The following is a 12,690-nucleotide window of genomic DNA, read 5'->3' as shown; positions in this document are numbered from 1 at the left end:
AGCTGAGGTTGGGCTTGTAAGGTATTGAAGGTTCACAAGGAATTATTTTTCATTGATAAATCCACAATCATATTGTAAAGATCTTTCCTCTTTTTGTACAATCCCTTTTTAGTTCCAGATTCCCTTAGCGTTAATATGTATATTTTGCAGAAGATGGACTGGGAGTGAGTTACCTCAAGGGAATAGTCTGAATTAGATGTTCTTTCTTTGGAGTTGAGACAAACAAACAAAAAAGGATCATTTTTACTCTCCAGAAAATAATATATCTTCTGGTGTCACTGGAGATTTTTGCTGTTGTGAATCTTCCATGATCAATTCACAGTATGATTAACCATAAACCCTAAAAAGCCTGACACTTAGGTCTCCTTTCTGCAGATTATTGGCTAGGTGTCCTTAGCTGCTTCCCAAGAGTTTCTAGTATGGTCATGATCCTAAGATCGCTGTGATGCTTTATATTAGCATACACTGTGTTCTTGAACTCTACCAGAGGAGATGAAAATAGAATCAAAGTATGGTATGTGAAGCACTGTGAAGTTGTTTTAGGACTGAATTTTGCCCTAGTACTTGAAAAAATGGAAATCTTGAAAAATAATCTATTTTGTTTTAGGAAAGAGAACAAAAAAAGATTAGAAAATACCACATCTAAAAATTTATTTTTCTTTTGTAAGACAGGAGAATGGTCCGTATTAATCTTATTATTATTGGATATTTTGGAAATGAAAGTATAAAACCATATATATCTTAAATATTTCCTACAAATGTTTTCAAAAGTATTACATTTTCCAGCTGGTTATATTTTGTGTGCTTTTAAAAGCAACCAAACCTATGAAGTTGAGGAACAGGAAACATTCCTGAAATGTGTTGTTTAAGTGAAGCTTTTTATTGTTCCAGCATTAATTCTTATAAAATAAAAGCAAAAAGAAAAAAATTGTTAAATAAACCCAAATATTGACCACAGGGAGTACAGCAGAATTTTCCTTACATCCAATATTTCAAATATTTGGCATTAGCCTGTATCAACTCTAAAATACATTTCAGTTCAGACTCCCACTTAATTTCACATACTCCTTGCAACCTCTAAAGTTGGAGTAACATGAATTGCAACTGGAGGCAGAAATTTTGCGTGCTGTGCAGCGTATATAAAATTCCATTGCAAAGCCTAGGGAGGAAAAAAAAAGAGCAGCCAAGTGCCAGTCAGTGTGTAGCGGCTGAGGTGCATGTGTTCAGGGCTTATGTGGTGTGGAGGTAAGAGAGATCCCAGCTGATTAACTTGCTGTTGTTGTTAGGTGGACTCCAGCGAGGCAGATCTGGCGGACGAGTCCACCTTCGACTCGCAGTGCTCCCCGGACGATGACAGCACCTTCCGGGCATCCACGGTAGCTCTGCGCGGCAGCGCCTGCAGCGATGAGCTCAGCTACAGCCTCCCTCTCCCGTCGTCAACTCCCAAGGTAACCAGGAGGATGGGTTTTATGGATGACAGACCTTGGCTGTGACTGTGGAAAAGGCTCGGTGTCCCTGTGTGGCAGCAGTACTGCTAGATGTAAAAGCATCATGTTGTCACAGCTCCATCTGCACCTACGTTTGCTGCCAGATAAGGTGCAGTTTCGTTTCGGGGTAGCCCTGGTGTCTTTCGGACGTCTGCATTGAGGAGGGAGGCAGCCAGAAGGTTCAGAGTTGGGACTGCGTTTTGTATAGTCGGGTGAACTGCTGTGAGATTTTTTGCAGTGCTAAAACTGTGGTGATCAGCCTGCCACAAAGAGGTTAATTGCTACTAATTCAGAGCTGTTTAAAGAGTGGTTGCACAATGTTAACTGCATTACTCTGCAGTATTTTAGCCATAAAAAGCAAGAGTAACTTTCATAATAAGTTTTGCTTTTATCCTGTATGGTTATAATATATGATAAATTACAGGGCTTTTGAATAAATTATTCACAATGATACTGTAACTGAAAGTGCATCTGTAGCATATCAAGCCTCTGGTTGCTAATTCAGTGGTATATAAAATAGTAAAAGAAGATAAGTTCCTTAAAAGTATTTTTATTCTTGCCAGCCACATACCTGCGTTGAATTGTTTTTTATATCAGTAACGGTGTTTTGTTTCTTTCCATGGTTTTTCTTCCTCCTTCTTGGTAATCTGCAGATTTATTTCTCTAATCCAGAGTCTTTAAGGCCATTTCTTCTAATACGCATTGTCTGTAACAGTAGCAAAATGGAACTTTCCCCAAATCCGGCCTTGCACAGAGTAGCTGCCTCTTCTCCTTCCACACCTGAGTCTCAGTAACTGCCTTTACCCTTTCCGGACTATGTTCAGCCCTTGCAGGGCACTTGTCCGAAAGCTGAGTTCATCTTCTAATGGACTCTCCTAATCCACAGTAGAGGCCGTCTTTGCTATGCCAATGGGACAGCTTGCATTGTTTAACTCTGTAATTGTTACTTAAAGGGATTATGCATATTGCATGCTGAGAAGCATTTTATGAGATACAGACTGGATTTATGTTCTGTACAGTGCTGAAGCTGCCAGAAGTCTTGAGTTATTTATGGCACTGGCTTGAAGACTTGTTCACTTTTTGTTTAAGATCATGGTCCTGACATTTCACTGTTCTTTGTTGTGCAGTCATATGAACCAGTGTGAACTGACTGTTAACTTCTCATCAAACAGCATTTTTACTCTCTGCAGAGTTAAGGGTGGCTTCGTGAAGTAAGCATGAGGAAATCAGTTCTTAAAGGAGGACTTTTCAAGCAAATGAGAGATGCAGTAAACAAAAAAGTGCTTTAGATGTTAGGAGGAATGCAGAGGTGTTTCAGCTATTTCTGGTAATAAGGGTGGCTGAAATACAGGCTCCAAATGCCTTTGCTACTTTTAAAATAGATGGTGTAAAAATATTTTAAAGCAAAGTAATATTAATGGTCTAATGAGGCCACACCTTCCTGCTGATACAAATTCCTGATGTTAACTTTACCTTCAAAGATTAACGCATTGACCTTTCTTTAAGTGAAACAAAAATAAGAAAGGGTGTGTACTGCTGCTTTATGTCTAGTAGCATATGGAATAAATGTTGAATATAATCTAGACTTTGGTAATGAGTGTGTTTTCACAGATACGGAAATAGATATATAAAAAGGCTTAAAAGTAGACATGGCAGCTGTTACTGAAACCTTGTAAAATCATTTAAATAGATTAGAGAACAGAACATCAGGACTCTAGAAGGTAGGAAATGATTTCTTGATTACATCATGCAGATTAGTGGTATTTAGGCTTTGCTCAATTATCTTCTCAGAAGTTACTTAAAGCAATTGTTCACAAGTGAACCATTTTTGATGATTGTTTGCGGACAAGTTCCTCCAGAAGTAGTTGCCTGCATTGTCCACTTTCTTTCTTCTTTTTCTGAGTTGTAGTGAATTTATTGGGACTCTTGCAAGCATGGTATTTACATTGATATCTGAGCAGGAGCTGGCTAGCTTGCATCTATATCCGGAGTTTGTACTTGGATGCTTCTTTGTATCAAGAAAGCTGCAATGTTAATTTGCACACAACAGAAAGCAAGAAGCAATTGTTTTTGAGTCTCATTTAGCTTTGCTGGACCTTTATTTAAAATATCACTGAAATTAGGGAATTTCCCTCATGAGGGATTATCTGCTCATATTTATATTCCAGGAAGTGGTATTTTTACTTTCTGAAAAGTGAATCCTCTGATATTTTTAGTTGCATTATCTGCTTACTTTTAGAAATGTGTCAGCAAGCACTGAAGCACTTTGTGAAGAGATGAGGAAAGTCAGTTCTAATGCCTTTGGTGCACAATATTGCAAAATTGCTTTTGTGAATTTTGATTTAATATCTTCCATAAAATAAACTGGAGAAATGCCTTTTCCAACTTTTGCGAAAAGGAGTAGAAGTATTAATAGGGCCAATAGATAAGAGACAGACATAGGTAGAGATTCTTGTGTCCACATTTACTATGTTAGACAGAAAAATCACTAGTATTGATACAGAACATTTATGTCCTTGATGCATCTTCTTAGTAACTAATGGCCTATGTATTTTCAACATCACTTTGAAAGCTCAGATAGGGAGTACTTATTTATTTGTCTATTTAGTCAGAAGGTGGTTGTTGGAATCGCTTATGTATATGAAGTTAGGCCACTTAGAATCTTGAAAATACAAATAAATTTTATGTGGAGGGCTTAACCTTAGTACTGCAGTCATTATGAGTGAAGCTTGCAATAAGTACTAATTGCCAACGATGTTGTTACAGATGTGCTTTTTGTCAATGTGCACATCAGTGCTGTTATACTTCAAAACCTCTGTAATCACATTTTGCCCAAGTTTGACTGAAGGTTTTTCTGTATTCCTTCTTTGCATAAGAGGGATAGCAAAATATATTTCATTAAATTAACTTTATTGTCAGATTGTAAGTTTATTGCATAAACTGCTTGAAGTTTCCCTTACCTTGTTATGTTTGCTATGTATTTGGAGAATAAAGATCTTGATCTTACAGAGTTTTTCTCCCTGGAAAAGTGATTGTAAACTTTAATTTTAATAACTTGCTGTAGCTATGTCTAGTCTAAGAATGTACGAGTTGACAGTGCTGAAATAAATAGAGTTACATTGGTGAGCACCAATTAGAATTTGGCCTGTGACGTTTGGCGATAATGTTACTTGTTGCTCTCATTGATTTCTGGTACTATAAGTTGGAAAAAATTGTCTGAGGAATTAAGTCAATTTTATAGTAAGAAGTCTGTAGCAATCTATTGGAGATAGTGCCATGACAATAAATATATTCACAATCTGTAAAGTTAGTTTCTGTTGAAGATTTTAGAGTGACATACACTTTTTAGAGAAGAATGTTAGTTGTTTACCATCTCCACTGTTTGACAGGCTATTGGAGAGGAAAGTTCAAAAACTGCAGCTGATTTCCAACTATCCGGCAAGAGTCTGTACAACATGGATCTGAATCAGAGAGTTAGAGAGAAAACATCCCTAGCGGGCAAGAGCTTGGAAACTGCCTCTGGTTTTACTAACAAAGAGCTTCTGCCTTTGGATGTTTCGGATATCAACCAAAATGAAAATGAAAACACAGCAACTCAGACTGGACCTCAGCCAGCAGCAGAAGATGCACGAAATACAAACCTTGCTACTACGATGCAGCTGGATCTCACTGGAAAAGTAAAGATTTTTTTTTTTAATAAAAAATAACCATAGAAAGGCTATATTAAATCATAAAAAAATTCCTACAGAAATTGACACTGGCTAACAGCCATTCATGGTTATTTGATTATAAATGTCAGTCAGATGTGGTAAATCACATCAAAGCGAATGAATTTAGAGCCAAAACAGGAGATGATTTGTGGTTCCAGAGACTCGGGGTATGGAGGGATATAAAAATTTGCTCATTTCTCATGGCAGTAGACACTGGTGAGCCACAGCTGGGCAGTTGGCCTTGCTAGAGCAAGGCTTTTCTTCTCTCCCGTTAGCCCCTGCCAAGGTGCGGGCATAGGCGGGAGGAAGGCACATAGCTAGAAAGTAGGACTGGGAAGCCAAGGGAGGAATTTGTGGGAGTGCTTTACGTTCTGGTGCTCATGCAAGGGCACCCAGTTCAGCTCACAAACTAGTCTGTGATGCTACAGTGTGTGCAAACAGTTTTTCCTAATGACAGTCACTATATTATGTGTTCATATTCCTTCCATGCTGTGATTTATTAAGGAAGTCTTTTTTTTTTTTTTTTTTTTTTTTTTTTAAGTCTTGGCATATTTTCAGACATCTGTGGAGAGTGTGTCAGAGAGCCCTAAATTCATACCGCTTATTTTAGGAATGTAAGTGATGTCCCTAAATTAAGATCATACTTTGCAAAAGACTTCCTGTATTATATGGAAGAAAACAGGAACCTCACATATGTCAGTCTGATCTCTGATGGATTGTCTTCTTTTAACTATGTAAGGAATCCATATTAATTATGCTCCTAGTTTTGGTATAAGGTAGGATGAGCTGAGGTCAGACTTTCTGTCTTGTTCTTCTGAACTGATGTTATTTTTCTTTATGTCAGGATCAAGTGCTTTTAATGGAAAAGAGCTGCCCAGTATCTGTGGAGGGAAGTTCTGCAGTCCCAAATTCAGTCAAAAACATGTATGAGAGGACTATTACTATCGCAAAAGGCAATTCAAGTCTAGGTAAGGTAACTAATGTCAACATTTCTGTAACCTCTTCAGAAACATGATTTTCTATTTCTCTCCTGTGTTTCATGTTTGGAAATAAATGTCTGCGCATTTTCATTTTAGTGGGAAAAGCATGAAAAAATATTAATATTTGATTGGTTCAACAAGGGCAAGTGCAGAGTCCTGCACCTAGGGAAAAATAACCCCGGGCACCAGCACAAGCTGGGGGGCTGACCTGCTGGAGAGCAGCTCTGCAGAGAAAGACCTGGGAGTGCTGGTGGACAACAGGTTGACCATGAACCAGCAATGTACCCATGTGGCCTGGAAGGCCAATGGTCTCCTGGGGTGCATTAGGAAGAGTGTTGCCAGCAGGTCGAGGGAGGTGATCCTGCCCCTCTCCTCAGCCCTGGGGAGGCCTCATCTCAAGTACTGTGTCTAGTTCTGGGCTCCCCAGTCCAAGAGAGACATGGTGCTACTGGGGAGAGTCCAGCGTAGGGCTACGAGGATGATCAGAGGGCTGGAGCACCTGCCCTATGAGGAACGGCTGTGAGAGCTGGGCCTCTTCAGCCTGGGGAAGAGAAGCCTGAGGGGGGATCTGATCAATGTGTATAAGTACCTGAAGGGAGGGTGTCAAGGGGATGGGGACAAACTCTTTTCAGTTGTCCCGTGTGACAGGGAAAGAGGCAGTGGGCAGAAATTGAACCACAGGCAGTTCCGCCTGACCGTGGGGAGGAATTTCTTCCCTGTGAGAGTGACGGGGCACTGGACCAGGTTGCCCAGAGAGGTTGCAGAGTCTCCTTCTCTGGAGATACTCAAAAGCTGCCTGGCTGCAACCCTGTGTACCATGCTGTAGGTGACCCTGCTGAGCAGGGAGGTTGGACTAGATGATCTCCAGAGGTGCCTTCCAACCTTACTGATTCCATGATTCTATGATTCTTTGCAGCTCTTGGTCTATTTAGCTATGATGATAGTGAATCCAACTGTAACTGTAACCACCTTCAACAGGGAAATGAAGCATCCAGTTTCAATGAGATTTTCTTTTTTTTTTCCATATAGAAGAGTTGTGTACTCACTCCTAAATGTTAATAGCATATTTTAATACATTGTCTTTTATTGTCTATACATTTATGTAATACAGTGGAAAAATATGATATAGCCAAAGAGTTCTGTACTGTAGCATGAAAAAGTCTTTGGTCAAAGGATTGCAGACTAGACTTTCAAATGCAGGTAAATAGCAAAGGATCCTGCTTTCTGGGGTTACTCCAAAAGTCTAAACTTCTTCGCTTACTTGCTTCTGTTAGTGAACTTACAGCAAGTGAAATTACTTGCTGCTGAATTTTATATGTATCCTTGAGCGTCCTGATATTTACAAAAATTGGATCACTGATCCCTTTAATGGCAATGTCTTTAACTCAGATGCTTGGACAGCTTAGGTAACGAGCGGCTTTACAGACCTCACTGCCAGGCTGCAGAGAAAGCAAGACACAGTGCAGTCCCACACATTTGGATTTTGTTAAAACAATTTTGTTAGTAATAACCTCTTAGGAAACACACAGCTCTACTTAGCTATGTGGCTATGAGTATTGTAAATGCGGTGAGCATACAAAGCATGTTTCATGACACATATAACAATAAAGCATAAAAATACAAGCCTGGGGTGGGGTGAGAGCTGTCAGACCTTAGGAGCATGAAAAGCAGGAATAGCCGCATATTGTGTATCCATGTTATGAACGTGAATTATGCTCTCTCTTGACTGTAGATCTTCCAGTCTGTACTCTAGTCTGGTTTGGTGCCTGGGCTCAGTGCTGATCAATTTACACACATGGCTGCACTGCTTTTAACTTTCATTTTTACAAAAGGAGCTAAATCAAGAGATGTGAATGAAGTTGAAAGCTGCAGCTGCATTAATTATTTCAGTTGAGAACTGGCATTTTTTTTTCCTTTTAAATGACAATACTCATGGCTTGCAATAGCTCTTCAAATCTAGCTGTAACTGGAGAAAAGTGAGAGCAGTGAGCATCCACATGAAAGAGGGCATCTGTGATAGGATTTCTGTGATGTGTGGGTGACTCAGCAGTAGCATTTACATTTTTCACCTGTAACTGTCTAATGTGTGATATCAGAGTTGCAGTTATGTTGTAATGAGGACGTGATCATCGAAAAGTAGAGTCATATTTTATTTGAGTACTGCTATGCTAGCTTTAGTGAAACTGTGTTATTGGCTTCATCAAGTAATAAACATAGGCTCAGAGTTTTAAACCGTATTTTATTTGTTTCCAGAGAAACTGGCTTTTCTGTGGGTGCTACCTGTAATCTGGTGCAGAACTATGCCTACATTCAGATGTGACTGAGTAATCTGTGCGAGCACATCCATAGAGAGACCTTTGTTGGAAGGATTAAATGAATGTAAATAGTAGGTCATCTGTCTTAGTGTAGCACCTGTAATTTCCATCTGTGATGTGTTCAGTGTTGTAACACCACTGACCTTGGAGGACGAATTCAGGTAGTATATCTCTATTGTATACTTCCTCTAATGGCAAGAGATAAATCAGGGGCATTGTGTTTCTGTATCAGAAGTCTGATATTCCCCTGTTTAAATTATATGAAATGCAATTAGCCTAAGCACAGCTGACATAATTACCTGGAAAATCCTAAATACAAATCTCCATTCTTCAATAATTCCATAATCTTTCATCTCTTTAATACTAATTGCCATCAGGAAGATGGGGTTGTGTTCTTTCCAAAATGTTAAATGATCACTTCTACATACCAAAATAGACAGGTATATTTCTGTGTCTAAGAAGATTATTGAACAGCTCCTTGCTAGTCAGGGCCACCTTCTTTTTATAGCTTGACAGTTACGCTGGTCTCAGCTGCAGATGGATGTGGGGAGCCAAGACCAGTAAAAGCTCTGGCTTTTGGAAGGAGTTTCTGGAAGGAGTCCTAAAAAACACAAGTGAATATTAGTGTTGTTTTCTAAGATTACGGTATTTTCTTTTCTCAGACAGATGCAGAAGCAGATGTTTTTATGGTTGGCTGAGTTTGTGTGCTCTGATGGTTAGAGCTGTTTTCTAAAACCTACTCAGCCAGTTCATATTCTGTAGTCGGTCTCCCAAAGTATGCTTACAGAGTGATATGTTCAATCTTTGTCTTCTGTAGCCATGTGTGCATATAGATGGTTTTATATATATATATATATATATATATATATATATATAAAACCTTTTTTTTCATAATGAGTGTCCTGGAAGCTTTTGCTGTGGGTAGCTATCACCTTGGAGATCCTTCTCCTTCCATTCACAGCCTAGACAACATGGTAGAGGTCTGCATCAAGTTAGCAAACCCTGATAGCACAGTTCTATATGTGTTTACTTGCAAAACCAGGAGAACACAAGTGGAGTTGTCCTGCTGCTTTCTCCAGGAAATTTTGCTGTGTGATGCACTGTTTTTTTCAGCTGCCTGATATTGTTACTAAGGGACAGTTTCTGTGTTTGTCACTCCACAAAAAAGAATAAAAATAATTTTTTGTGAAATTAAGACAATAGAAGCCCAAAACTATTGAGAGGAGAAGGCTCTGCTGTCCTTGCAGGTACATTTTGCTTGTCTGGCTAGGGAAAGGCACTTTTTCCTAGAGTTGGCATCAGTATTATTTCTTGAGCACCAACTGCCCTGAAAATAACAGTTGGAACTCATGCATGTAAGAAAGACATGTGAAACGTTATGCTAAGAGTAGGTCAGAACCAAAAGGGGATGAAGGGGGGGGGGGGAAGCGTGTTTCTGTCTCATTTCGTGTTAGAGGAAAGAATGTGGCGTTAAATGGTGTGTACATCTAGAGAAGCATTGCACTGCTGTGCCGTAGGAAGGATCATTGGGTAGCTCAAGGAATATGCTGTATCCTTTGGTAGTGTGTGGGCTCTTGCGGAAGTCAGGATGCTCTTCTGGGCCACCCACAGGCATTGGGAAGACACTGCTGTCTCTGATGGGGTCTGATTCAGGCCTTCCACCAGGGACAAAGGGTATGCAATGCAGCTGGGTTATTTGGTGTACTCTTCTCCGGCCTTATCTACCTCCCTCTTTTCTTTCGAAACAGAAGCCCCACAAAGCACAGCAAAATGTGAAATATGAACTCAGTGAAACATACAGAAGAGTGGTGAATTAAGTGGTTTTAGAATCAGTTTCATTGTGTTGAGATCTATTTGTTCTTCTTCTGTTTGTTTATTTGAAGCTTTTTTGGCTTAAATTTTCCACAGCTTTTTTTTTTTTTTTTTTTTTTTTTTTTTTTTTTGGGGGGGGGAGGGGGAGAGGGAGACATTAATACACTTATATTAAGCTTGATAATTGTGGCTATGCTTTGTATCTCCTGTCTCGTGTTGGGAAGAAGGAAATGCAAGGAGAACATGAGCAATGCACAATAGCTTTGCTGATACTCGCAAGTTGGTTGGCTAACTTTTACTTTCTCACCTCAGTTTATGTTCTCTCCCTTGAAACTCAAAGCAGTAGAGAATGTTTTGACTTTTATAAAGATGAGGATTAACTGTTGTTTGTTGCCTGCGTATTTCACTACAGGGATGACAGTAAGTTCCAATAAAGATGGCTCAGGAATGATAGTCCGCAGCGTCATCCACGGAGGCTCGATCAGTCGTGACGGACGGATTGGTGTGGGGGACTGTATCCTGTCTATTAATGAAGAATCAACCTCTAACTTAACCAATGCACAAGCACGGGCTATGCTAAGGAGGCATTCGCTCATTGGACCAGATATAAAGTAGGTGAAGCTAAAATATGAATTATGGTAGGAAAAGGCTAATAATTAAAATTGTCTGTAAATATCTTAAATCAGAATTTTATTTGTTTGCTTTTACAATGTGAATTCACCTATAAATTACAGCTTCATGTGGATAATTCATCTTCAAATTACAGCTTCATGGGTCTGAAGGAGAAAATCATTTGTGTAACAGGCTTTGGATGGTTTTAAAAAAGCGTCTGCCATTAGTTATCATTGTCACTGCTCTCTTGACTGGCTTTACTGAAGGAATAGGATAATTGTGAGTATTTAATATGGATTTGATTGGATTTTTTTTTTTTTTTTTCAAAAATCAGGCTGTTTGATCCAGGATTGTCATTGCTAGAGAGTTGCAGTCAGTGGTATGACATGTGGCATTCATGGTATGACTCTTCTAAAAAAAGTAAGGTTTTTGGTTAGGTATTTGTGTTTCTGAAACATGAACTGTCCTGGCCATTGCACAAATGATTTTATTTGATGGGTATCTTTCTAATGGATTTTCTTTTTGACTGCCAGACAGAAAGTATGACACTTGATGTTAATGCAGAAAAATAATGTTTATAAATTTTTCAGTACATCTTTGAGAAACAGTAGAATCAATCTGTTCTGTGAAGTCACTTCCAAGTTTTTGCTACTATATACAAAGGAGCTGTTGTTCTATTATGCAAATATCTGTTCTTCAGAGTACCTCTTAAAACTTTCATTTTTTAATAAGAAGACTTGAAAAATCCACTTGTTTGATGATTAAAATTTCTTCGAGTTCTATCAACTTACGAAGTTTTAACGTTTCTTTAAAGTGATTTTTTCTCTAGCTTTCCTAGGTTATGGAGTTAACTTTGCCAACGTGCACACAATTTAGAAAGATCAGATTCCTAAGTGTGTGGACAGTATTCCTGATCCATAAATGCTGGACTTATAGCTCAAAGAAACAGTTAGCTGTTTTTGTGAAATCCATGGTAGCATGATTGTGTCAGGTCTGCTGGTGACATAACTAGAGCTATCTGTACTAGAAGCCTCTACTTACTTAGGAGAACGGCCCTGAAAAGGAGCAGCTCAGTCCAAGTGGCAGGTAATCATGTAGTTTCTAATAATAAAATGGGCTGCACAACATTCCCTTCTTACCCTCAAACTGTTCTAATTTTGAACAGGTCTAGCTTTTGAGGGAACAGCTATGCAGGGAGTCTTCACTGTGGGCTGTAGGTTTAGTTGTCTACCACATAGCTGTCATGTGTTTAGGATTTAAAGTTCTTTAAATGATGGAATATGCTCAGATAACGAATTACATTATTGTCAGTGCTTTCACAAACATGAGTGAGTCAGTGGTGATAAGACATGAAATTGAATATTATTCCAAGCTGTCAAACTGCATTATAATTCCCACTGCTGTTACTGAAATTGACTTAGTATGTGCGTGTGCATGTGCGTGTATGTCTGCTTAGATAGACAAATGCAACAGCACCGTTTTTCTGTGAGGAGTCTTTTATTAATGCCAAAGTTATGCAGTCAAACACAGATGTGTTCATTAGTTGTGCTTATCTTTTTATAGCTGCTACATTTTAAACTATGTGAACAGAGGTTTTGTTTGTAGTCATAGCCTTTTTCCAGATAGCTCTGGAAGACCAAAATCTCATCTTAAGACATGAAGTATTCAGCTGTTCTGAGAAACAGCACCACCGTTCTGAGAGATCTCACAGGAAAAGGGCAGTTGCCCATCCAATTCTGACAAAGATTTTTGTCTTTCACTTTATATTTTTCAG

General features: G+C 39.0%; 1 protein-coding gene across 14 annotated transcripts in view; it reads left to right on the top strand.

Moving 5' to 3' along the window:
- The window catches only part of MPDZ (multiple PDZ domain crumbs cell polarity complex component), a 96,321-nt gene that overhangs the window by 44,499 nt on the left and 39,132 nt on the right, over positions 1-12,690 (top strand). For all 14 annotated transcript variants that reach the window (XM_062600407.1, XM_062600405.1, XM_062600408.1 and 11 more), the window contains 4 exons: positions 1,287-1,448; positions 4,877-5,164; positions 6,042-6,165; positions 10,717-10,915. In XM_062600407.1, coding sequence (XP_062456391.1) covers positions 1,287-1,448; positions 4,877-5,164; positions 6,042-6,165; positions 10,717-10,915 — 773 coding nt within the window. The remainder of the gene's footprint in view (positions 1-1,286; positions 1,449-4,876; positions 5,165-6,041; positions 6,166-10,716; positions 10,916-12,690) is intronic.

Source organism: Rhea pennata, chromosome Z (genome assembly GCF_028389875.1).
Source record: "Rhea pennata isolate bPtePen1 chromosome Z, bPtePen1.pri, whole genome shotgun sequence".
In the NCBI taxonomy this organism is placed as follows: Eukaryota; Metazoa; Chordata; class Aves; order Rheiformes; family Rheidae; genus Rhea; species Rhea pennata.
The sequence above is the reverse complement of the archived record's forward strand: the minus strand, read 5'-3'. Positions and strand labels throughout refer to the sequence as shown.